Raw genomic sequence first — 26841 nt, forward strand, 5'->3', positions numbered from 1 at the left:
TATAGATAAAAAGTGGAATTGACAGTTGTATAACTCATTTCTGTCCATTGTATAAAGTAAAACAGCACATATGTGAAAGTCAAACTAATATACTTGCAATGTAAATAATACTTTAATAATACTAAATATTTATAAATAAATTAGTATGTCCGAAAAATGGGAAGCAAACTATTGGCCGGATCTTGGCCGTGACGGAGATGCATTTTTCTGAGTTAATTTTAACGTCGTTATGCCCAGGTGTGTAATACACAGACACCTGGGAATTAGGGAAATTACCTGTTCGTTGAACTTTACAGTTTACTTTTCTATCATATATTTTGTATGGTTTTTTTTTACATCTTAAAAAGTATATATATATTGCCTGGCCACCTCGTTTAAAATATGTTGTGCAAATACGAATTTTATTCATTTTATTAGGACATGTAGTTTAGCATTATCGGGATTTCTTTGGGGCGACTGAACTTCCAATTTTTTTCTCCGATATATCGTTAATAACACTGAAGACCAAGTAGCTCGTCGATGCTTTTTCCTTTTGAAACAGTTTATGATACATGTAAATGAAGGTTTCGAGTTAACTCTCCATACATCATATATAAGCGCAAGAAAATATTATGATATGTCATCATTGTAATTAGCCAAAGTATGGACATGTTTAACCCATTATTGTTGCCGCTATCGGTGGCGATAATTACAGAGGTTAGTAGTAGTAATCACTAGTATCACAAGGGTATACAGGTATAATAGAAAGAAATCAGAGTTACCGGGATTGCCTTCACGAAGAAATAATATTAAATGAAAAATATCCTCACTCCACTATGTAAGTTACTGTGTAAATCCTAGTTAATTTATGAATGTTATAAACTTAACTTCAAGATATTCTGTTAAATAGTTAGACATTAATTTTGGGCAGAGATGCAAAGACATATGTATTAAAGATATCAATATTTAGAAAGATCGATTTTAGATGATATATATAATGAAGTTCATTTTTTGTTTAATGTTTCTTTTTTCACTCAAACACAGGTGCATAATGTACCAAGGTGTAATCAAAGCTCCCCTAAATCCTGATTGGCCTTCCCGTATATGTTTGCCCCGATGCAAATGTTGAGTTTTACTACTCTTGCATCTTGATGCCTGTCTCTTTCCGTTGTTGGTGGGTGGATGGAAGGTCCCTAGTATCTATGGCTATGTGACTACCCATAGGATACGCATGCCAGCGATTGTTTCTATTAGGTGATGCTGGAGAGAGGAGAGTAATGGTGTGAAAGGAACCCCAGAGAGAGGGTGGCTGATCAGTAGGAAAATACAGTCAAAAGACTATTTTGAAAATATCACTGTATTTATCATTACTATTGTGAAATATGGTACAATATGATCAACATTTATTTCTTTACAAGTGGTTATGCTAAGACACGAATTAAATTATATTCTGAATACACCTACAATACTAAAAGCAATCTCATTAAAATTCGTTGTTCATTACCAAGGACGTATATCTCACTTATAAATCCTTGTTCATTATCTACTCCGTAAAGACCGTATGAAAAAATAGATTGTACTAAAAGTGTCCAGAAATGCAGGGACGGAAATCACGATTTACAGTTTTACATCCTGCCCAACTCCACTAGACACATGGGTACAGTAGTCTATGTTTCGGTATCGTAGATTACTGTATCCTTTTTAATTGGCTAGCGAAGTTGCATCTCCTGCCTCATTGTAAAATATATCAAAAGTTGTTCAGTTGTAGAAATGTGATCCTGTTTCCTGGATTGTTTGCTCTGTTCCGGGACAAATTGCTTTGGAGATGATTCGGCAGGGAATAACATTGCATCCACATTGTTACGCCCCTTCCATCATTGTTCAGTTGAAAGTTTATTTTTTTCGAGAGTTACTTCCCCTTCCACACTTAACCCACATAATAAAACTCATGTCAAATTATTTATCATCAAAACGTGGCGACAACATTGGGTTTGTGTGTTTCTCCTGTTGTCAACAACATAATTCACACTCTGTGATGAAATCCTTTAGGAAAATGTCTGGGTATGGTCTGATTTATTTCTGTATCCATATGCTGTTGGTAGCAACAATCATGCAGGTAGCTAGATTTATCTTAGGTTGTGTATTTTGTGGCATCCTCGATATTCCAGGGGTTCTGATCACTTACGATCTCTACACATCAGTTGAACATAAAAGCAAAGATATATTTTTTTTAAACAGTTTTATTTTCTGATGAAGGCACTAACATGTGAACAGCTTATTCCACAAGTATCCATGTAGCAATAAATGTACGTGAACAGCTTATTCCACAAGTATCCATGTAGCAATAAATGTACATTCAATTATTCTGTCTATAAAACTGACAGGTTTAGTCATATATTCAAGGATTGACATCCAAGCTGTAAAGTCTATTCAACAACAGTGAGGACTATTCCCCACCTGTGTAAGGACTATTCCCCACCTGTGTGAGGACTATTCCCCACCTGTGTGAGGACTATTCTCCACCTGTGTGAGGGCTATTCCCCACCTGCGTGAGGACTATTCCCCACCTGTGTGAGGACTATTTCCCACCTGCATGAAGACTACTTCCCACCTGTGAGGACTATTCCTCACCTATGTGAAGACTAAATTCCCCACCTGTGAGAACTATTCCCCATTTGTGTGTGGACAATTCCCTACCTAGGTAAGGACTATTCCCCACATGTAAGAACTATTCCCCACCTGTGTGAGGACTATTCCCCACCTGTGAAGACTATTTCCCCATCTGTGGGGACTATTCCACACCTATGGGGACTATTCCACACCTATGGGGACTATTCCACACCTATGGGGACTATTCCACACCTATGGGGACTACTCTACATCTACGAGGTCTATCTTATATGAAGAGGTAACTGATGGATTGTGAGAATATCACACTGCCAATGAAGGATATTCCTCTGTAGTTACACCTGTCAAATATACACTGTAGAAAATTGTTTTAAAGTTCCATTGGGGGAACACTATCATGATTGAGGCGGAAATATACAACAGAATTATTTCTCACATTATGTAATGTCAACAATATTAATTCAATGACTGACTTTTTGAATAAAAAAATTCGAAAATTTCTTAATATGGCTACATACACAACTTTATGATTATCTAACATTGATATGATATCTAATGAGTTTAGAATTTCATTTGATAATTGATTATACAAATTTGGACATTTTATTTATCAATTAAGGAGTTGAATGTATAAATTTAGAGCTGAAATAAACTGTTAATAACTTAATTATTACATGTTGTAGAAAATGCAATACATAATTTCTTGCATTCATCTCAAATCTTCAAACAATATTGGTCTGTGCAAGCACTAGACAAAGTACATTTCTAAAATTATGATAATTTTACTTATTCAAAAAGTCTCAAGTCCTCAAAAATAATATATGGTAAATGAAAATGACTTAAGTATGATAGTGGTTTTTTGATCAACCATATCTCATCTCCCATCACACAATAACATAGAAAATACTGTATTGGTCCCCCAGGGACTATATATTACAAATAATAAAAAAATTAATAAGCTGACCAAAAATTAAAAAAAAAAATCTTTTACACACAGACTTTACTTAACGAATGACAAAATATCAAACAGAAATGTAAGCTGATAGTTAAATTATGATAACATTAATTTATGGAATATGTTGATTCAATGCTGTCAGCAAAGTGAACAAATGCTTAATACCTTTCCAAATCTAGCATCAATATTAGCTATACTGTTCTCGAGAGATGTACATGATACATTTACACCAGCATTCACATTGCACACATACATATATATATCCAATCCATATTTCGTATTTTGACAAAGTATCTCAAATTTTTAGCCATAACAAACATAATTTCTTAAATATATCAAAATATCAAGCGGGTATGAAATTATATAAATTATCTATAGAACACATATATATTTCTATCACACCTTTAATTTCTTATCACACTTGGGAATAACACATATGGGAATGAGGCATTGGAATGTTTTATTATTGTGTATATATATATATCTATACCTACAATGTACTGGCAGACACTTAAGATAAACATAGACAGTACGTGTAGCTATTTATATACGAGTTGGTACATTTATGTAGCTTTATTTGGCAGTGTTTTTGACCATTTTCTAAAACCATGATTACAACATTGTGCAGAAAGTTTTGTTAACAGGTAGTACCTGCTAGAATAACCAAATTTCTATTACAAGTGCTTTTGTTGATCTAGTTTGTGAAACTCCTTTTTGAGTGTTTTAAATTTAAGGATCGCCTAGTCTACATGAGCTTGTACATTTTCAGGAATGTTCTTTTTTTTTTTTTTTTTTTTTGGAATGCGTCAGTTACAACAATATGGCCACCATGTTTGAACTTGTAAAAATGTGCAGCAATAATAGAATTCAATCTGAATGCTTAATAATACAAATATGAATTCATTTTAATTTTTGAATAATACAAACACAATTGTATGAATGCATTCAATGGACCATTTGAATAAATACTGTATTTGTTGGAAATGATGTGGTATACGGTATGTGTAATGAATTCAGTGATGATGAGTAAAATATACATACAATAAAAACTTTACATATATATTTTGATGACAAAGCAAAAATGTTTGGCATTTTATTACTAAAGGTAAATAAAACTTTAACCATATAACTACTATAATTAATTTAGTGAAAAGTCTACCCAAGTATATGATATGTGATTGCAATTCCCTCTTGTGACATTTCCAGCAATGCCTAGTAAAGCAGGTGGGTAACCTTCAGTGTTTGTTAGATAAATATTTTGGTTGTTAAAAAGAAAGAAAGATAACTACCCGATAAGTCTACTATTTACACCATTTGAAATTTTGAGTCACAAATATTAATCTGGTTTCACTATAATATTAAATGGTTAAATCATTAACAAATATTATATGGTTCCGAATTGTAGTGTGGTAATAAAAGGTAATTCAACTTCAGAAGGGACATGTATTTGAATACAAACTTAAAAGAATTAAAGTCATACATTTTACAAACAAGATATGATCTACATCATCATCAGAATCTCGTGGTTGATTGCAACACATACACCACGCTACACTTAACTGTGTAGTGAAGTAAAATCAACTGTGAATTTCCGATGATTGATCTACTGTAAGTCTTAGGTTATTCATGTTTGAATACAACCAGTGTCATTACTGAATGATTGTTAGTTACATTACTTGATGTATTCCATCTTTGAATAATATATAGTTACCTCCCTTGCCGGTAGGAATCCATTGTGACATCAATATTTTGTGACCAAAATTCACACAATTTTCTCTGAAAAGTACGACGCTATGCTTGGAAATACATGACGTCACAATCAATACCTACCCACAAGGGCAGATAACTATGTAATATGCAAATACAGAAAACTAGTTGTGTGATTTAGTAGCCGCGAAAGAAAGCCCTTTAGCTGTACTGTACATGTATATATTGAGAAAATGCTTCGCAAAGGGCAACAACTCTGATCACAATAAAAACATAATACTACAATCAATTTCAACAAAAATAGAATCTAGCTTCCAGATCAACTGGAAATCAATAAAGTTATATAGGGGCGACATTTTAACACTCGCATATTTACCCCATGAATTAAATCTAAACATGTACACTCTGGTTTTTGGCAGCCTTATGTACACTATAACGTATCAAAATAGGTATTTCATACACATTATCTTATATACAGACAATTAACATTAAACAAATCACATTATCTCATTAAAATTTAATTAAACAACATAATAATTGATCAATATCATTATTTTTTTAATGAATTAAAGCGGAATAACTCTCAAATGAAAAAAGTATGTTAATATGATCACAGATCATATATTATAAAACAAAACATATTTATTTGTGAATAAAATGGATTTCTAAGTCTTTTATCTCATATAAAAAGTAATTTGTGACTTCAAAACAATAATAAAACCACATTGATTGAGCAAGGATGAATTAGATATTTAAGAATTTTCCTTACTAGTATATGATTTTTTTTACAAAATTTTGACATAAAATGAGGAACATTCAATGTAAGACAGTGAATATTGTTCCTGCTCTCTGGCTCCCATTTATAATTCAATGTCAGAGGTCAACTATGATATCTGAGGACAAAGGTCATTTCTGTATCATCTTGGGGTTCAAAGGTCATCTCCATAGAATCTTAAGTTCAAAGGTTATTTCATTTAATTAGAATTTTCCTTTAACATAATCATCTAAAAATCCAACAAACAACACCATAATGATCTAATAGTAAGCCATTCTGGAGATAATTATACGTGTAAGTTATTATAGGAAGAGCCTCCCACTAAAATATGTGATAATAAACTATGTAAAGGATATCTGTCATTCCATAACAGCTTCATTCGATTGTAAGTTATTTTAAAGGTATTTTGTAAAAAAAAACCCAACAATTTGGTGGAAATAATGTAAGTTACTTTAAGGTAAAATGTACTTTTATTTATACCTTTGTAAGTTGAACCCATAGCAAAAATCTAACTGATACAATTAATTTTTTTTGGAAAAGAGCTATAGCACAATGTGTGGAGGTATTGTAAGCAATCTTCTGTATTCATAAAATCTGACAAATTCTAGACGAATTGCCTGAAAAACGGGAGCTTCCCACGCTAAATTGGACACAATACGACACATTTTTAAGCAGACATCACATCCACATTTAAAATGCAGGTAATTCACAATAAAACATCCACATTCACTACATTGGCCACCGAAATACAAAATGGCGGCCACCCGCCCACTGATGATGTGGCAGCTGGCCGCGTGGAATGACTTGTCCTTGGAACGTTGTGTCAAAGTTTAGATCACAGTATGACATTATAAAATACTTTCCTCAGGATCTCTATAAAAATAACATCTCTTGCATAGAAAAATAACAATTCTGTATCAACACGATAACAATGAGGCGTCTACGCTACGTCACGTATAATGCCATTCGGAGGTTTCTTCTTCCACTGCCAGAGTTGTCTGTCGGTCCCAGAACATGTCCGCATCAGAAGTTTCTGTCCATCCACAGACACTTCCATACATTTTTGTGTGTTGGCATGGAGAATCGTGTTATCCTACAAATTATCAATATTGATAAAGTAAGCAGGGTTGGAGATAAAACCGGTTTGTTGCAGTTGAATATCTTTTAATATGAACAGAAACTGTATTAAGGATGGCACGATTATGTTATAACATTCAACATAGAAGTACAAGAAACAAGATGGCAAGTAAAACTGCAAGGAAAGAAAGCTTGTTTTATATAGATCAATATTTACTTGAAATTGGACAAGTTCAGTCCAAACTTCAAAAAACAATTTCAAACAAACAATGTCTTTAGAAAAGAAGCATTATAAAGATTTCTGAACATTTTAATTGTTGACAGGTTGTTGATATACTGACCTCCCTATATACCCATTCTTGGTTGCCCTTCTGACTGTGACAGGGGTAGATAATCACGCTCTCACCACCAGAGTAGTCTAGACAACCGTCGTCACGGCGAATCTCACCTCCCTTACTCAACATCCAGTACTGACAAAAACAAACAGGAAATACGTACATTCATCGCATATTTATACATTTGAAGCTTTTTTTCCAAATTTGTAATTACAATATTACTACCATACATTATAAACAAGTGGCAACCAGTTACTATCAGGAACTAATTCTTGCTAATGTATACATACAATGTATGTACAGTAAATGTAATGTATTTGAATGAATTCAAACACATTTTGCTAGAAAGTCTGCTAGAAGCATCTTCTATCAGTACATGACTTTTAACCAGAAAATAAGCCAGTAATATCTTGATGAGAACTTGTCGGCAGCCATTAGGATATGTAAATACACCTGGGTGTTTGATGGATATGAGGGACATCAAAGATACTATGAACTCACCTGATTCCCACCCTGGTTGTGACACGGCCACATGTTTACAGGTTTGTGGAAGTTGTGAGAATCCACCGAGCTATCCACACACATTGGCTTGGCCTTATTCCTTACCTACAAAGGTATAAACCTCACAATAAAACATTTACCAATTACTATACGTAATACAATAATTGTGCTATATTTGGATTGAGTTATATATAAACTTTATAATTCAGAGCTGAAAATTACTGCTGCCTGTTCAAAACAAAGGAAGGAACCTTCCTTTTTAGTGAGCCTTTTATAAACTGGAATTGTATAATATTACTTCATACAAAATGTCCAAGCAGCAAATAAAACTACAACTGTAAATCTAACTCCGTTAAAGTAACACAGTATTGATAGGGCTATTCATAAGAAAAGCTATATATATATTCTTTAAAGGTTCCGTTGCAGTTTCCACAGTAATATTTCTGTATGACTTACCTCCCCTGATGCGACTGCCTCCCCGGGTACAAACAGATCAGGATAGATGTTTTTCACAAACCAGTCAAATGATTTGCAGTTTAATTTCTTTCTCAGCGCCTTCCTCTCCGAAACATCGCCATAATCACCCTGATGAGAAATAAACAATTCACTCCAATTATAGAAGGTTCTGGGGTAAAAATTGATCTTCAAAATTATATGGTCAATTACTTTTACATTAGTTCATCTCCACATATAGGAGATTTCAGAAATGTTAAAGATACTGTTTTATGGGAAAGGCATTTTACCAGTTTTGTTGTAAATATGCATTCATTATATATATATATTTACATTTATAAGATGATATACTGTACAGTTCCCTTCCTTCGCAGGGGTTTAAATTTTGCTATATTCATGATCAAGTTAAAGATGCTCCACCGCCGACAGAGCAAAAATGGCATTCATCATTAGAACAATAATTGGTGTTTAATTGTGTATGTATATGTCTAATTAACACAAAAAATAATATAAAATAATTTATTTTGCCTTTGGTGCATGTGCAATCAGTACTTCATTCCATATAGGATATAGTGCCACAGTTTTTTTTTCAGGATGCAATTAATTATTTTTTATATTTTCAACTTGAAGTAAAGTTAGAAGCTCAAACTTTTCAATGATGGTAATGGTGTAAAGTAAGTAATTTTGTAACTGAAGAAAGATTTGAAACTGTCTGCTCCTGTTTTCGATAATGAAAAAATACCAATTGTCAGCGGTGGAGCATCTTTAAATTTTGCAAAACTTTAAGACCGTGACTAAATTGGAAAGAATATAGCTTGTAATTTACAAATACGCGAATGTTTCTTCTTGTGAATAAATAACAAAAGTCCACAAAAATAAACACCAGTTCAGCTCGAGTATCTTCATGGTAATATACATAAGTAATTTACTGAATATAAACATTATGATACTAACCAAATCATTATTAAATCGCTCATAATAATAGTTTCTATAGTCGTCCATCCAGACCTCGGCCAATCGTATTGAGTTTTTCTTTACCACATTGACCCCTGACCTCCACTTGTATGGACTACGTTTTCTAAAGATGTGCCCTACATGTGAGCATGGGATGATCTCGAGTGTGCCGCCACACATCCAAACCTGTATAAAGGTCAAGGTCAAGGTCATATAAAAGAATATTTAACACACAAATGTCCAAAAAAATTGAACATATCATTTTTAGTGTTGAGATGATTGTCTCTACAAATCAATAACTTTCATTCAAATGGCATATATGAGAGACAATCAATTAAACCATGTCATTATCAAGAGTTGTGATATCAAACATATCCTTTATCAGCTCCAGACTGTGATATTAGCCTATTGTGTAGTGTGTATTGTGTGTGATATATTGTAGTTCAGTGTATGCATGGTCACCCCTCTAATCACCGAAGCCTTGGTCTGCTGCCTTAGTTATCTCCCCTGGGACCTCTCGCCACTCGTGCCTTTTTCATTCCCTTTTTGTCATTCTCGGTAGCTGGTGATTAAGATTGAGAAGGAATTTTCTACTGTAACAAATTCTGTGTAGGTCAGTTCTGGCCATGTTTATTAAAAGTCAATTGTGTCCACATGATAAGCCCAGACACGCAAGACTTGGTAATTTGGTCAAATTGTCTCTTCTCATGTCCAATGTTGTATTGGGGGAGAAATGTCAGACAAATATGTGTATTACCGCTGTGTGAGGCGGTGGAACCATAAAAATGGCTGCTGGACCCCTAGAGACTGTTAGTATAGACCTGCGACCTCTCTGCATGCCGTCGTAAATATCTCCACAAATTTAATATGACGTGTGTTTTTAGTCCCAGAGTTCTACTAAAACCGAGCACAAGACTCATTCTCTACTTATTACTGAGCAATTCTGTTGATTCTGGCTCGGTCGCTACAGTAACAGATCCCATTCATTGCTGTAAAACTGTTCCATTGAATTGAAGAAAATTTGTATTGCATGTGTTTTCTATAGAGGGATGGTCATTATCTCAACAAAGAGAAATAATTCAAAGACAAACTTTCACGCTAATTTCTCTGTGTTATATGAGATTGTCCGTTGTCATGTTATATTATCAAGCATACTTAAAACAACTTCTCAAAAAAGGATGAAAAAAAGGAAAAGAAATTTTCGGTCCTTAGGTATGCAGGATTTGAAATCAAATACTGTCAGTATACATTTTCTTAAACATTTAAAGCTGACATGCAAAATTAAACTACCATATTCTACCAATGAAAGCCCATGTCCCTATAAGCGCCCCTCCCCCTTTTGAGGCCTCAATAATTTCAATTGCCTGACACTGTATAGATTTGCAATAATGTCGTCTTATTAGCACCTTTTCATTTTTTCAATTTTTGAAACGTCCTGAGCGCTAATTGGGTCAAATACTGTATGCAGAAATAAATATGACAAGAACAATTTGTAGATGCTTGTTTCCATGTTAGATAAAGCTTGATAAACCTCTATCAAATATCAATAAATGTAAGAGAAAGGATTTACAGACAATATACATACTATTCTAATCTAACTGTCAAACAATAAAGTTGTCATCATTTAAATGTTTTTGCAGATGATGTTGGCCTTTGCCCTTGAATGTTGACAATAAGGAATTTTTATGACAGTCAATCCCTTGAGGGTTTAATCACAAAACTCACATGAAAGTGACCTTAAAATAAAGGATTTTTCTGAAAGTCTTTCATCAGACAAAAGCCAATGGTTCTCCATTGAGACCACCAGTACCATGTCTCAATAATACTGACGAATACAAATAAAGAGTAAATCTTGTCATTTCGGTGACATTATCTGTGGGTCCTATCTATACGTACCCTGAAGGACATTTCCAAGTTTTCTCCACCCCAAATGTCCATCCCTGGGTCGTAGGTTCCGATTTTTGTGAAGTACTCCCGACTGATGGAGAATAGTCCTCCTGCCATTGTAGGGGATCTGCAAGTACAAAGACACGATTTCATAGACATTAATTTTTTCATGTTTGTGGTTCTGTATCTGGTAAAGGGAGACAACTTGGTTATTAATTTTCAAGAGGAGACAACTGGGCTGTTTTCATTTCGACGGTTTGACTGGTTGGACCTAGTCGTTTGTTTGTGAATTAATGACAGATCTGGTGATTTTTCTCTTATTTTCAGATGAACCTTGACAAAGCCATCACAGGACCATATCAAAATCTGCAGGTCCGTAAGGATTTATACCTTGAAATAATTACTTTTACAAATGGCCCAATCAGACCAATTGTATAAACAAAAAAATGACCCAGGTTTACATCTTATGGAGGAACATGTATGTACATGTATTATCATGTACATACCAATTTTTTCTTTGAAAGGGAGACAACTTGATCTTTATGAAGGGGGGACAACTTAAAATGACTTGTATTAAATATGTCAGTAAGAGACAAGTAAGAAAAGTATTTTTCAAATCACATACCGTATTCGCCGTAATTAGCGCCCCTCCCCCTATAAACACCCCTCCCCTTTTCTGAAGAAGAGTTGAAGTTGTATGAACGCCTCCATCTCATGGATTTAACATTGTTTTACAACATATGACATATAACATCGGCATTAATACTGCATCCCAACTAGTCTGGCTCTTGAAATAAAAACATAATCTTATATATAATCTAATTATGAAAATATAATCTAAGAGTACATATATACATGTGAGCCCCTGTATCAGGCACGTACAATTTAATCTGCATAGTGATTAAGAATTATGGTAATGATTTTTTTTTTTGTAGTGTAATGCATATCAAATGACAAAACGATAATAATTCCTTTTGTGATTGTTTACAAATAAGGAATATAAATATGTACACACGATGTAGACGACAATAGGATCTGTTGACTTTTTTTAACTGACATACCGTCTATTTACCCTACGTTTTGACCACAGGCAAAGTATATTGACCACATTAGCCGTCCATTTACCGGTCTATGGCCGGCGGGAGAGTACATAGCCTATTAGTATGCAGACGATGCACAAAGATCTGATCAAGTCCTGCTCTGATTAGATCAGCTGATCAGAATTTAATTAGGGTGTTGATGGCCTCGACTAATATGGCTGCTGGGTCGATGTGGATGGTCGATGTCATGACCACACGACTGTGCGGGGCAGTATCAGAGGAGACAAGCCCAACGTGTTACGTGTATAACATGTGGTTCTGAAGCATGTTAAAATAATCCATATGTCCATGTCAACGACCGACCATCAGAAAACCTGATTTTTTAGCAGCCGTAATTTGAAATAGAACATTCATTAATGTTCAGTGATGTGAACTTTTGTATAATTTTCACATGAAGCGATCAACAATTTTACACATTCATCATGTTTCACGCTTCACATGGGTATCATAAGAAATTGTAAAAAATTAAAAGTTCTAGGAAGAAAGTCGGAAAATTAGACTGCTCCAGAAACTGAGTTGATAGAAAAATGTCTCAAGTCCTTTGTTCAGTTGTTTTTAAAAGATAATTAATTTTATTTCTAATATCCATGTTTTTTGAATTGCGATTGAATTGCATATTCAGCTTAATCAAAATTTTTAAAGTACAGAATTGAATCGTGAACTGCACTTTGAAACCTTTCGACTTAAAGTGTCCAAAATTATTTTCATCAAAGTATTGTTAGATTAATCTGGACAGGAAACTTTCCCAGTCTTTACTTTGAACATTTGTACCGATAATCACTTCTGACAGGTTAAAAATTTCAATAAAATGAAACAAGTAACATCTCTAACACTGATTGATGCATTTCCTGATTGGAATTAGGAATATTTCTAACAATTATTCAAGGGTTCTTCTCCTTTACAACACTTCCACGATGAAAGGCCCCATGGGACGTTGGAGTATCCACAACACATAATAGCCAACAACTGAATTGCCTAATCAACAGTGGCGTTCAGAATTTTACAAATACTATAGTAATGGCTAAAAGAAACCCTGCATTTCTGACGATGTGTACTATACTCGCTCAATTTAACATGGAATCCAATGTCCCATGGCTAAATCATGTAATAGCCACGACAAACATGGCCTATAGCACGGTGAGAGACTGGCGTTGCTCCTCGATCCACACTAGAGTACAAATCATCAGTAACGGTAATTTGTCATATTGATTCCATTTTTATCATTGGAAATCCCCCTTAATGACATAAGTTGAAAATTTACTGCTTCTATTAGGCCGATCATTTCCGTTACAAACATCAATCGGGGAAATCTGTAGAGTTTAAATTTAACACTCCCGCAGCGTGAAATTTAAACAATCGTAGCTGTGATTGTAACTTTGCTAAGGCTGTTATTTCAGATACACACTGACAGACTGACACCTTGAGAAATTTAATCTGATTATTTCTGAATCTATCATTTCTACTGTTCAAACATGGCCAATGGACAAACTTCTATTCCAAAACCATAAATTGAAAGCTTTGCATCCAATTCTCACATAATTTTTTATAAAATCCTTGAAACGTAATTATAAACTTGAGTTTGGGAACAGATTCCTGAACCTGGTAATATTGGTAAAATCATTGCAAGAATTAGTGCCTTTACTTGACTCATAAATTCCAAGGGGGAAACAAATTTTCTAATATGTATTTATAGCAACAATGATCTTGACCTGTGACCTTCTGACCTGTAAAGCTACATCCCTCTGTATAAAGTTTAATTATGTTCTATCCATCCAAGTGATTTAGACTTCTAAAACAGCCAGGAGAAAGTTTCTTAGGCCACACAAAAAAACCTGATACCAATTACTTTTATTATCTATTAACACTCCAAGGTCATTTTAGGTTGTGAAAGGTTTTAGAGTGGATGAAAGCCTATACAATCGGGACCTGACAACACCTACTTAGCCTTTCAAGCTTAATGACTGAGACAGTAGCCTTATACTAGCATTTTATAAGATCATGGTTTTATTTTTGGTACTTTGGCTTCCTCCATTAACAATTATACCTCCCGAATTCAGACATTTTGTTGGTAAGTAATGGTTCACAGGTAAGGTGACTTAAGAACGACCTCCCGCAGTGTATGTAATCTGTTGACCAACAACTTTCTATCACACGCCTTTGTGTTTTACCAATTCCTGCCTGATACACTACCCCTACCTATCTACCTTTACTACCCCCTCCTCCATTCCCTTCTGCCCCCCACCCATGCCCCCCCACCCCCGCACCCCCCTCTGTCTCAATAAGTGATCCCTCCCCATAGAGACACACCATCACCAGATCCTCTGTCAATCACATGGCTCTATCCATTCCTGCAAAGCTACAGACAAAACCCTGTAATTTCCCACAATTTCCTGGACGGAATTTGAATCGTAAATCAATTATCCATGTTAGTGGTTCTGCCATTGAAGCCTATATATGGCTTACAGGTTGATCTTGCCCCAGTAAATCTCAGCCGAACACTGCTCCAATCTATTGAGCTGGCTAATTAATAAATCATACAGCGAGCCTCAGCACAGGAAGTTCCTTTCACCGTCCCTGTCTTTGTGATATCCGTATAATAGAGCCTCACTGGAAGAATGGGAACCAAAGACAAAAGTCTCTGTGAAAATTACGTTCAGTGGAGCCATTACCACGATATGGTGTTGACATACACCTTATATGTACATCGGGGCCACCAAGAAAATGTCAGACCCACCATACCACTTGTCTGATGCATTATGTGCAAAGAACAAAGATGTAGTCGGATCCCTTTTTATTTGTCAGATGAAATATTTCAGACGGGGTTCCTTTACTTATGAGTAAAATTAGGCATCTTGTAATTTATTCTCACCAACAAATAGGCAAATTGTGAACCTTTACGATATGAACAATCGTTCATTTTGACAGAAGTATTTTCGGTCTTTTGATCCAAATGCACAAACACTAAATCAAAGTGATGTTGTATTTATATGAACAATACTCTGAGTCTCCCTGCCTGGACACTTAAATCAAATTGTTTGTCATTTTGCTAGAGATCAAACCATCAATATTTAGGAGACAAAAAACGGTATCATTGACAATCGAAACATATTTGATATTGTAATACAAGTCAAAGAAGACAACTCTCTATGTACTATATTACCTTGTGTAGATGTTATCTTTTCTTCATAATATGGGGCCTACATTAGCCAAACAATTCGTCAAAGACCAAGAAAAGTTGAAAAAAGTCACGAGACGTCCTGAAAACTAAGAAAGATCTGGCGATACTGGACAGGTGTTTAATGTTATGGGAATGTTTGGATGATGTCCCGTCTCTGATACAGACAAACCCTGCCACTTCATAATGTTCTGTAAGAGATTAATTTGCCTGTATTGGAGAGAGTTCCTATCTCTATGTGCAGATAGACTATATACCTGTGGTTTAGGAGATCGATCTGATACTTGTAAGGAGGTTCACACATGATCGTAAGATACACTTAACCACTGTACCAGGCAATAACAACAGGCGAGGAATCAAACTCGGCACAAATCAATAAAAATACAACAGAATGTGATACACCATAATAACAATAACATTACGTGATTTTTTTCCAGTCATTTTTTTCACCAATTAGATGTGATATGTTGTTCTTATATTGAACATTAATAAATCTGAGACAATAAATGTGGAACAGATAGATAAATACATATTACAACCAATAATATTAGTGACTGAAGAATTATGATGACTTAATTCAGTTTTCCGTCATCCGTATGGTATACCATAAACTGGAGAAATGGACGATCTATTGGTTTGAAGCCCCCTGTTTATATCTCTTGAGAAAAGATACCAAACATTATGCGACAAACTTCTGCATCAAATGGAGCCAAATTCCCTGTACATATATATCAAGATATGTTTTGACCAAAAATAGTTACATTAATTCAATAATAAATACATATGAAGTAATTTGATTTTTCAGCCTACGAAGCTAATATTACCGAGCAGAAGTCACACATTATCTTTGGTTAACTTGACCCTATGGGTCCAAAATGTTTTAATGCTCACATGATCCTTTGGGGATCGCATGCTATTTTAGGGCTGCAGAGTTTTGCCTTTGGGACCCACACGTTATTTGAAAGCTAACTAGGTCCTCTGGAGCTAGGGAGCCACTCGTAGATCAGATGATAAGGAAGCTACAAACACAGCTATTTTAGGGTTCCCCATAGAGACCACTGGATAGCAGGTGTGATACAGGACGATCCATTACTGACAGCAGATATCCAAGTCGAGTTATTGATTTGAAAGTAAAATAACTTAACACTTCTAGACAGGTCTCCAACACATCACTGCGGAAACGAAACAAGAAACTTTAGCTCGCAGAAATCAATTTTACTATTAAAACGGCAGAAGAAAAGGTGACTGGGCATAATGCTTGTTGTTCGACGGCTCGAGTCTACATGAACACCTATGGGTTGTGAAGCAGCATGGCTGACGCCTTACCTGCAATTGTTCAAGTTCTCTTGTAAGCAGTTGTGAAATTTTCATGAATTTTTAAAAATTCTTTGGTAAATTGAAGATAGGGGTGAAAGAAAAACTGTAATTAAATCTATAATTCTTGGCTACGCAGTTACAGTGATGATGAGGGTTATGTAGAACCTGGCCGTGTTCCCACCGCACAAAGATGAACAGAGCAATGTGCGAAGCATGATTACATAATAAAGAAACTGATGCTATATAACGTCAGCAAGATCCTAAAATAACAATTTTTCATGGTTTCCATGACTACCAATTTTGGTTTTAATATCACTTTTCCATGGCGATTTCTTATCAAAACAAGCCTTGGGTGAAGTGGATTCAATTCTGATAGATCCAATGTCAACATTTCCTGTGTTTGCTCTGAAGATTTGACAATACCCAGATAGTAAAAGACAAGTTCATTTAGTGAAGATTAAAAATAAATTGACAGTTGCCAGGTTAAAACTTATAGAGGGACGAGGAATTGATGACACACACCGTCGTTGATATATCAGTATATGGGTGTATTGTGACACGAACCAGGTCTGGGGTAAAAGATGGTGTCTTAACACGGAAATTATTTTCTCACAAGGAATTCACACATCTGCTTCAGTGTGAAGACATTAGTTGTTTATGTTGTTTTTTGTTTTGTTTTTTGTTTATTTGGGGGGTGGGGGTGGGGGTAGGGGCTTAATACTGGAAATGATCGTTTTTGTCTTTCTCCAATTTCGTACAAATTAAATGCAGATCTGCTGAAGCAGATAAATATGTTTATATATTTACAGTTAATCCTGCTTATAGAGACTACCCAAGGTAGCAAGAAAATACAGAATTTCTAGCTAAGTAGTCTTTATATAAAGGTCAAATTGTATTGAAACTGACCATCTGGTACTATGTGAAGATGGTCTCATGAATCAGGTGGTCTTTATATAAAGGTGGTCTCTAAGGCAGGTTTGACTGTATTTGTTCACATTATGTACTGTCACTTATCCAGCAATACTCGTAAAATGCACCAAAACAATATAGTGCAGTTCTAGGAAATTGGAGATTGGTAAGAATAACAATACAAATTGTCTATTTAGCCAAGTGAGAATTTTCCGATGTTGTAGAGGCATATTGGTTAGAACAAGATTACCGCTGCCTATAGAAGTAGATTTGATTTAAACATGTTTTCAGTGTAGAGTAGCAAACGCAGAAAAAAGAACCCCTCAATTTTACGCAGGAAGCACAAAAACCCATTTTCCCTCATCATACTCAAAATAGTGCAATCTTTTATTCGTAATTTGAAAAATTAAACTCCATTACGATGCCTCGTAATGTCAGGCAATTCCTTCTTCTATAGGTTGTTAATTTCGTATTTCAGTTTTTTACCTTCGCAATGACATTATTCACAAAATTCTGAAGAACATTAGAAATTTTCTACTTGGTTTTCTTTCCCTCTACGTGACGTAATTTCAATAATCAACGCGTTTTAACATGATAATCGTTCTCTGTTCAAAGTCAAATTGGTAAGGAAGTTTCTCAATTTTTATCGGTGCTAATTAACTTGCACAATTTTCGCTAACAATGCCTTGACTGAAATGCTTCGTACCCTTCTTGGCGATAATTGGCCGTTAAGAGACGGGTGAAGCGATCATGCACAGACAAGTAATACATGAACAGGAAAACTCGGATAACTAATTGGTACACCAGAAGTTCTTCTGCATCATTTTATCTGATTAGAATTCTGTCACTTCAGCTTTATTAAATCTTGTTGAAATTTATAAAAAAAATTATAATGTCTAACCGTTTTGGAAAAGTGCATTTTTTACATGGTGTTTTTATTTTTTCTTCCCAAACCATTCATATAATTTTTCTTAAAATTTTTCTTCCTTTCATGAAAAGTATTTTGTATAAAGATAACAAAGTTGTGAAATGAATACAAATGAAAATATTGAACTAATTATCTATGTTTAATACTTCCTATTTATAATACTATAGAAATGCTCAATGGTAATTATTGACGACTTAATGATGAAACACTAATCAAGTAAAATTAAGAAGGATTAAAATCATAAAATTAATGAAATTTCATTTCCACAAAGATATAGATATACACTTTAACATACCTGACAGGCATATAGTCTTTGTATTCCCTTCGTTGACGTTCGTATTCAGGAATGGCGTGCCAGTTAAACTGAAGATTCCAATCAAATCCACCTATGCTTGTGCTTTTGGCGCTGCCATATTGGTATTTAAATGAGTCATCTTCGATGACGTCGATGACAGGACAGACGACAATGGAGTTGTTTGTAGCAATTCTGTCTAACAAGGGTTCCAACCATCCTACAGGGAAGAAAGTCAAGTTAAACATGGAAATGTAACAACTTTTTTATTTCAATGGTAATTATCAATTGATTTAACAGTTAACAAGAGCGCAAACATTGGCCCACCTTGGTGAAACCCCCCCCTTTTTTTTTAAATATATAGGTGAATCTCTGTACTTTAGGTCAATTTATACATAACCTGTTTCTTAAAATAGGGTTTTGAAAAGTATTTCAATGAAATTGGCAGATACTTGTTTCAATGCATGTACATGCATACTGTATATTGACCCAATAAGTGCCCAGGGCGTTTAAAAATTGATGCAAATAAGGGGGCGCTTAATCGAAACACACTAGCTTTTCATAAAATGGCCCATGAAATTATTCTACTAAGTAAGCCATCAATCATTTTGCAAAGATATCAGTAAGGAAACACACATGATTTTAATATTTTCAGTCTGCATTTAATTCAAAGTAAGTGAAATTGAAGCATAAAAAGGGGGGAGGGGTCGATTACGGTATCTAAAATTATAGTAAAAATAAAATAACTGATTTCTAATGATAAAACAACAGAGTAGCATCTTTGTTTCAGGGACAAAAGAACTTAATGATAGATTGTATCACCTTCAGTGCATTCACAGTGAGAATCCAGGTACGTCAGGACATCTCCGGTAGATACTGAGTATCCTAGCAACCGGGCTCGTATTAATCCTTCACGCTTTTTAGTCCGAACTATTTTCACTTTGCCTAATTTTGCCATGTACGTTTCCAAAGGTTCCTTGAGGTGATCTGTAAAAAGGAAAATCAAATCATTAAACTTTATCCTCTCGGTCATAAAACAAAGCATTAGATAAGTGGATATACATGTTGAAAAGTTTAGATCGAGTGATTCTGTTACTGAATATTTCCTTTTTAGCATTACGCCATCTTTGTGTTAATAGCTGTGATTTATGTGGTGAATTAGTCGGGAAGGTGACTTTCTAATAAAAATGTGTGATTTGTATCGTTTCAACTCTAATGCTAAGAAAATGCATTTAAGTTTGAACTATAATCTTGTTTGAAAATCTCATTTTGCTTTTGGTGATTTTTGTCAAGAATACATGTATTTTTCTTAAAGTGCAAAAAATCGAATGTTATGTATTAAAAAGATTTAAGATTTGATGATAATGCGTTTGACATTGGCCCCTTTAGCGCTTGATTTAACTCTTCAGAACTTAATATTCATTACAGAAATTATTGTCAGCAAAATCAACCATCAAGATTGATGAAAACAAAACTTTCGAATTCACATCAGTTTGTTTGTTTTATTTTTTGTTTATTTTTATTACATATACATAATTAATTTTAAGAAAACCATCAAGCACATTTATAAAATTGTATCAAGATCTTGTACCAAACAACATACGATGCAAATAAGCAGAATTCCCCTTTGTCTAAACTGAAAAGCTTTGCAGAAAGTTTCCCAAAATATTTGATAAAATTGTGAGTTATGAACATTGCAAAAATTATCAAAAATATTTGATGAAATCATGAGTGATGAACATTGCACAAAAAAGGTAAGAGTTTCAGCAACCAATTATATGGCAAGATTAGTTTACAAACCAAGAACAAGGAAAGAGAAATTGCTATTCGCCGTTCAGAACGAACACCAGTACAAGAAGAGGTTCTGCCTAATATGCCCGTTATAGCCATGTAGTGATATAACATCAAAATTCTGTTGAGAAATAAAACGGAGTTAAATAGCATATTGATGTTCTTTTACCAAGGTGAGTTCTGTACCGCAGAAATCTTAATAAAGCTACTCCACAGGGGAACATCATACCAGTAATGGAATAACAGTTTTACTCTTCATTTTACGACGAGAAAAGGCAAAAGAAGAAATCTAAAACGTCTAAAAACCTTTATATCCAGAATTTAACGACAGCACTTGGGAAGTATTACAAACAATATCGCATGATATGCGAAACCCAAAATTAATTGAATCTTTGAGAACAATATTTATCAAAAAGTTTTTTTTTTCTACATTTAAATAGCTTTATAAAAACTTGAAATAACACAAATGGTTGTTTTCTCAAATTAGGTATGACTGAATTTCTTTACATGAAACAAGTACTCCTAAGTTAGGGATCAGCATTCCGGCGCCATAGTGACACAGCTGTTTCCATGGTAACGGTATGATTTTCTCATCAGGACATGTTACATGCTATCTGTTAACATTTATTTGGTGAACATCAAAACGATTCCACTAAAAAATATCCATTGAAGTTTTGGATTTATGACTTAAATGTAATTGTAACTAGGCAACCAGTGTAAATGAGAAATCATGAAAAGTGCCAGGAGATCGCCTTCGAAAAGGAGGTTTTAGAATATCGGCATTTGGTAGTAGAAATATTAAGGCATTTCAAAAGAATGGAACCCTCTATAAATTTTATAGATATAGTATAGATTAAAGCTTGATTACATCCATCTGTTTTTCACAAATTTTCTGACGGGAGCCATCTAAACTTGTCGATTATATTGGTAAATGCTATAGTGAAATTTTCTGGAATAACATATTGAATTATGGAACCATTATTTTGATATTATTCCTCAAACCAGAATACCTGGGGCAACAAAATTATTTTTTTCAAAAGCATAATAGATTAATATCAATACCAAAGCTATCGTTCTTCGGCTTCCATATAACGCGGACAAGATAATCAGTGTCACTAGAGAATTTAGCAAGAACACAGCTTCTTTGATCTTCAATTGAGAAAAAACAAGCCTCTCAATGACATAGAGAAAGTGAAATGCAGAGATTAGAGGGCAGGGAACCCAAACTAGCAAGGCTGTTGGTGTGATTGAGACATTCAAAGGGAAGGCTTACAACATCACTCAAAGACTGAAGCCTACAGGGGCATCCTATCAGCTATGTATTCTCATTTAAGTTTATTGGAAATACAATCTCGCTATATACACCACACATTGTTTCTATATGACATTAAACTATGTAAAACCGAAATCATAGGAGACTTCATGTTGGTGTTAGAAGTATTAGCGGAATTTGCTGTGATATTGCAATATGTTACAATTTGTCTCTCCTGGCGAACAATACATGATTCTTAGACTTCATCAATAAGAATATTTGATTTCTGTTTCAAAAGAAGGAAATTAATATCATGATGGTCTGAAAGGGCTAATAACATCACTTTTTCATCAAAGAAAATAATTCTCTCAGTCTTACAAAGTTTATACAGTTATCCTGTGGTTGCTGGAAAAAAGATAATGGGATTTAGGAAAGACTGCCTGAAAACACTTGGATGGTTCTCAATATAGCAAAATATCAGCAATTTAGCATCACAAATGATAAATGTTTTCCCAATACATTTCCTTGGATTTGTTTTTGTTGATACCTAATGGAAACAATTTTTATTTTTCCTAAATATGTACAAAAATGTTTGTTGGAAACTTATCAAACAGGCCATGTTAGAGCTCAAACGGACACCATTATCTCGATCATCCTTGTATAACCATACTTGTATACTTGAGTGCAGATGAATCCCCTCGCATTCAAATATAGTACAATTACACAGCTTTAATTCTGTTCAACAATTTTATCAGAAAAATATCTATTGAATTATAACCATAGCAACCAAAGGGGCACAAGTGATCCAAAGCCATAATGTACGTCACATTCCGATAACTTCAATGCATGCACATCACAAATTTACAGATAGAATGAATATCTACTGAATTCATTTAACCAATGGGACTTGAACTTTGAATACTGTTATTTACAGATACTCTGGGTAAAGTGATATCTATTTCCAAAGAAAATATTTTTTCACTAGATCCTTCCATATGTTTCTTCCATATCAATGCTACAGTAACATAGTATTGGAGATAAGATATATTACTGCTCACATGGTTCTTGGCCCCATGTGACACAATCTGCAGAACAGCACAGGGTTGTCTCCCCTGGGACGTGGCGGTAAACTGTTTAAGATGGCGCTGCTCCATCTTATCTTCTCCAGTAAATGTAATTCGGCCCAAGGTCCATTCATCATTGACTGACAATTCAGTCTACGACTCTCCCCAAGAATGGATTGTTTGTATTAACCTTCTGGTGAGGAAGATCTTCTCATGGAGATATGGACTATATCTCACACATTGCACCAAACCAAAAAACCCCATCTGCCTTTTTTCACAAAATCATTTTTCATTTTCTGTTTTCATCATATTAGTTCCCAGACTCAGACCAAAACCGCAAACTCTTTCACTTTTTCTTATTGAGAAAATCTTTCATCTTTGATATTTATCACATTACTTTTTTTTTACAAAAGCCAGAAAAGTCATCTATGTTTTTTATTAATATGATATTTCATTCTTGATTTTCATCAAACTATTTGACTTATCTTACCGATCGATTGACACAAGTTTGATTTTCTGTATGTATTTATACCCTTCTTTCTCTGTGACGTAACACAATTGTGCTGATACAAAAAGAAAGTCGATGATACTACAGTTTAATGCCTAGATTTTCGACATAATATTTTTTCTTGACAAACATTATCAACCTCTGTGCCTACATTTGATATTGTAAGATACTGGAACTTTGTGTATAAGCTTCCATCATTTATCTACTGTACATACATGGGGTATTGCCCATGTATGGTTTTGGCCAATTATTTCAGGAATGAGCCAGGGCCAGGACTACTATATAACCATGATCTCTACACACTGGGCCCAATTTCTCGAAACAAAGTAAATTCTCAAAAATGAGGCTACATCACATCATTTTAAAATTTTCAGCAGTGATACTAACCCATGTCTGAGAAATCGTCCACAAGAATGATTTCCTTTAGTAAATGTGGTGCAGACCGGTCTAAAATACTGTGTACTGTTCGGAGAAGGACCGTCCAAGCCTCGTTGTGGAAACACACAACCACGCTGGTGTCAGGTAACTTTTCTTGGTACTGCAAGGATCTGCATCTGAAAAAACATTTTCAAATTATTACTTTAAAAATTAAAAAAAATATCAGTTCTCAAATCACCCTTATATCCCCAGATACATCAGCATCATTAGCTTTGTATTCATGGCAAGACTTCAAGTGATATTCCCTTCTTGGCAGAACTCAACCACAATGACCTTCAGAAAGATATTTTTGGCAGCATTCTATTCAGAAGTACATTTTTTCCAAACAGTTCTTTCCTTTTTAGTTATACGTGTATATACATATATGAATGGTAAAATCAATGAAAAAGGCATTGCATACAACTATATATAGCAATCTGAAAACCATCAATTGTTTGGGAGTTGATGTCATCATCTGAATCGAAATTTATGACCATTCAGACATCATGAAAACCTGATTCAGCTATAACAATTCACAAAGGTTAAACCAATGGTATATGATATGATATAAAATTTGGTCTGGTTTAATTAAATCGACATCCATGTGCCAGCTAGGTTTAAAAGATAGAGGAAAGCCAGAGTATTCGGAGAAAAACCAACAACCAGCCATCAGTACCTGGCAAGTATCCCACATGGGGTTCAAACTTGCGGCCCAGAAATGGCAGGCTTCTGGTAATATATATTGTCAAATCTTAACCACCCAGATATCGCGGTCCATTAGAGGTAAGTAACCAGTTTCTTTGTATTGTAAGTTTTTGATAACAAAAGGATTATCTACGCCAATATTTGTGATAATTCAATAAGAAAGGTATAAATCATGCTTTAATAATTTGCCTCCCTCTACATTCCTCTAATGCAGTAGGAGATTGAAGGACATCTAGAATGGTTATGGTGTCCAATATATATTATACCTCCTGCCTTTACTCTCATGGTTGTCAGTTTAATATACCCATATGGGGCAGTTGCAAGGAACATGGTTCCTAATTTTTCTTTGGGAACTCTGGACTTCTTTGAACTCCAAATCCTGGCCTATTTTTAAACAACCATGGGAGAATACTGACAGATTATTCATAAAAAAAAACCAACAAACATTTTTTGTGCTGTTACAGCAACCATTAAACATTGCAATTTCTACAAAGGGAAAACACTTTTTCAAAACAACAGAAATTAAATTTCAATTAGAGTCCATCGCTAACTATCAAGGTGGTCACAAAGCTTCAAACATGGCAAATAAATCCCAAATCCACCAAAGCATTTCCATGACAACTTGTGTTTGACTTCTCCCCAGACTGCCCCCGAGATGATGTGCGACAATTGTCCAACAGCTAGGAGTGGTTCAATGAGAACTAGATGAGGCTAAGGAGGTTTGGCTGGGCTGTGTGGCAAGACTAAACTGTCCCTGGAGGATTTCTATTCAGTAACTAATTAATCATCATCATTAGCCATCCCCAAAACTGCTGCTTAACTTATATTGGAAATATGCCAGGAAAATACATCACATTTTACCTAATCGAGGAAGACCAAATTCTATAGTTAATTCTGCTTGCTCCATTCATAAAGACAAGACATTATCAGCTTCAAAACTCAGTTGGTTCCTTAAAGTTCATATAGGTGAGCTGAAAGTCTTAAAGGTAATTAATTTATCAATTTAATCTAACACTCAAAATGACTCCAGTTTGGTAATGATATTTCATGTTTATTCAATCAAGCTAAGGAGCTCTTCAATCCATGAAAAACACAAAACGTTTCCATATCATTGGAATTACCTCACGAAGACTGTTTTTTTTTTATGGGATGATGGCTAAAAAGGCCCATATTCTCTGCGGACATCATCTAAAATGCTAACCAACATTAACACCAAATTGATAAGACTAACGTAACTTGAGGATCCTGTTGTAACCCCTGGGACCTGATTATCGTTAGGAAAAAACAATTTCCATTGTTAATCATGCAGACCAATTAACAGCCCTAACCATCGTCACAGGATAGGAAGATTAAAGATGTCACATTCAGCATCTGAAGCCGTCTTCCCAGATATATCTGGTGAATCTTTTTATCCCTCGTAAGGAAATCTTCCTTGCTGACTGAGATTACGTGTCGTATTTCCCTTTCTTTAATTCCCTAATCCCCTATTAAATCCCCCCGAAGACTCAATTTGTTTCTATTGATTGGTGTAGACTGGTGAATTTTCAACGAATGAACAGGGTTGTCACAAACAATGACAAGACCAATAGTCTAGTACGACTTCACGATATCCACGTCACATAAAAAACTCAACAACGACGTACGCGGACACAAGCAAAAAATCTCAAATTCAGATGCATGATGGGAAGAGACAGGCCGGTTACCAGTGTTTAAAGCTGAGGAATAATTAAGCGCTGTACTTACTCAGTGTCTCGTACATCTGGTAGACTTCGATGAAGTGAGATCATGTCGCTGGCATACATATTAAAGGCATTATTTTGCCAACCTTCATCATACTTTTTCCGTTCCTCTGGCGAAAGTTTATCCTTGTCTATAACTACAGCTTTTCCGTTTTCTCCTACAATAAATGAAAATACTACATATAAAACATTGATGTGATATGTTAGCCCAATGACCTTGATCTATTGAAATAAATTCGATCTATACAAATAAATCTGCTGCGAACAAAAAAATGATAACAAAAAATATTGACCTTCTAAAAACGATTTTGTTGCGAAGATAAATCTTAATGTATTTTTCTCGTGGGTAACATCACAGAATAGTGTTCAAATGTCAGCATAGTGGATTGTTCC

The 26841-nt window shown here is 34.7% G+C and overlaps 2 protein-coding genes across 2 annotated transcripts in view; one reads left to right on the forward strand and one right to left on the reverse strand.

Annotated features, from left to right (window-relative positions):
- LOC138314329 (ubiquitin carboxyl-terminal hydrolase MINDY-3-like) overlaps positions 1–26841 on the forward strand; it is a 350037-nt gene that overhangs the window by 52318 nt on the left and 270878 nt on the right. The gene's annotated exons all lie outside the window — the stretch shown is intronic.
- Positions 4337–26627, reverse strand: LOC138314315 (polypeptide N-acetylgalactosaminyltransferase 5-like). Its single transcript, XM_069254599.1, has 10 exons — positions 26453–26627; positions 23975–24141; positions 19795–19959; positions 18976–19192; positions 11261–11378; positions 9365–9550; positions 8414–8542; positions 7958–8062; positions 7463–7591; positions 4337–7137 (listed from the first exon to the last, which is right to left on the reverse strand). Exons 1-10 carry the CDS (start codon positions 26509–26511, stop codon positions 6985–6987), a joined length of 1428 nt encoding a protein of 475 aa, XP_069110700.1. The 5' UTR covers positions 26512–26627; the 3' UTR covers positions 4337–6984.

The sequence above is a fragment of the Argopecten irradians genome, chromosome 2, assembly GCF_041381155.1.
Source record: "Argopecten irradians isolate NY chromosome 2, Ai_NY, whole genome shotgun sequence".
NCBI lineage: Eukaryota > Metazoa > Mollusca > Bivalvia > Pectinida > Pectinidae > Argopecten > Argopecten irradians.

Bases quoted from the DNA above. Each gene is read 5' to 3' on its own strand.
- LOC138314315 (XM_069254599.1), bottom strand. From the start codon at position 26,511: ATGTATGCCAGCGACATGATCTCACTTCATCGAAGTCTACCAGATGTA. The intron at 9,551-11,260 runs GTACGTATAGAT...ACCTTTATACAG, and splicing joins ACTTGGAAATGTCCTTCAGG to GTTTGGATGTGTGGCGGCAC. The intron at 7,138-7,462 runs GTCAGTATATCA...GATAATTTGTAG, and splicing joins AAGAATGGGTATATAGGGAG to GATAACACGATTCTCCATGC.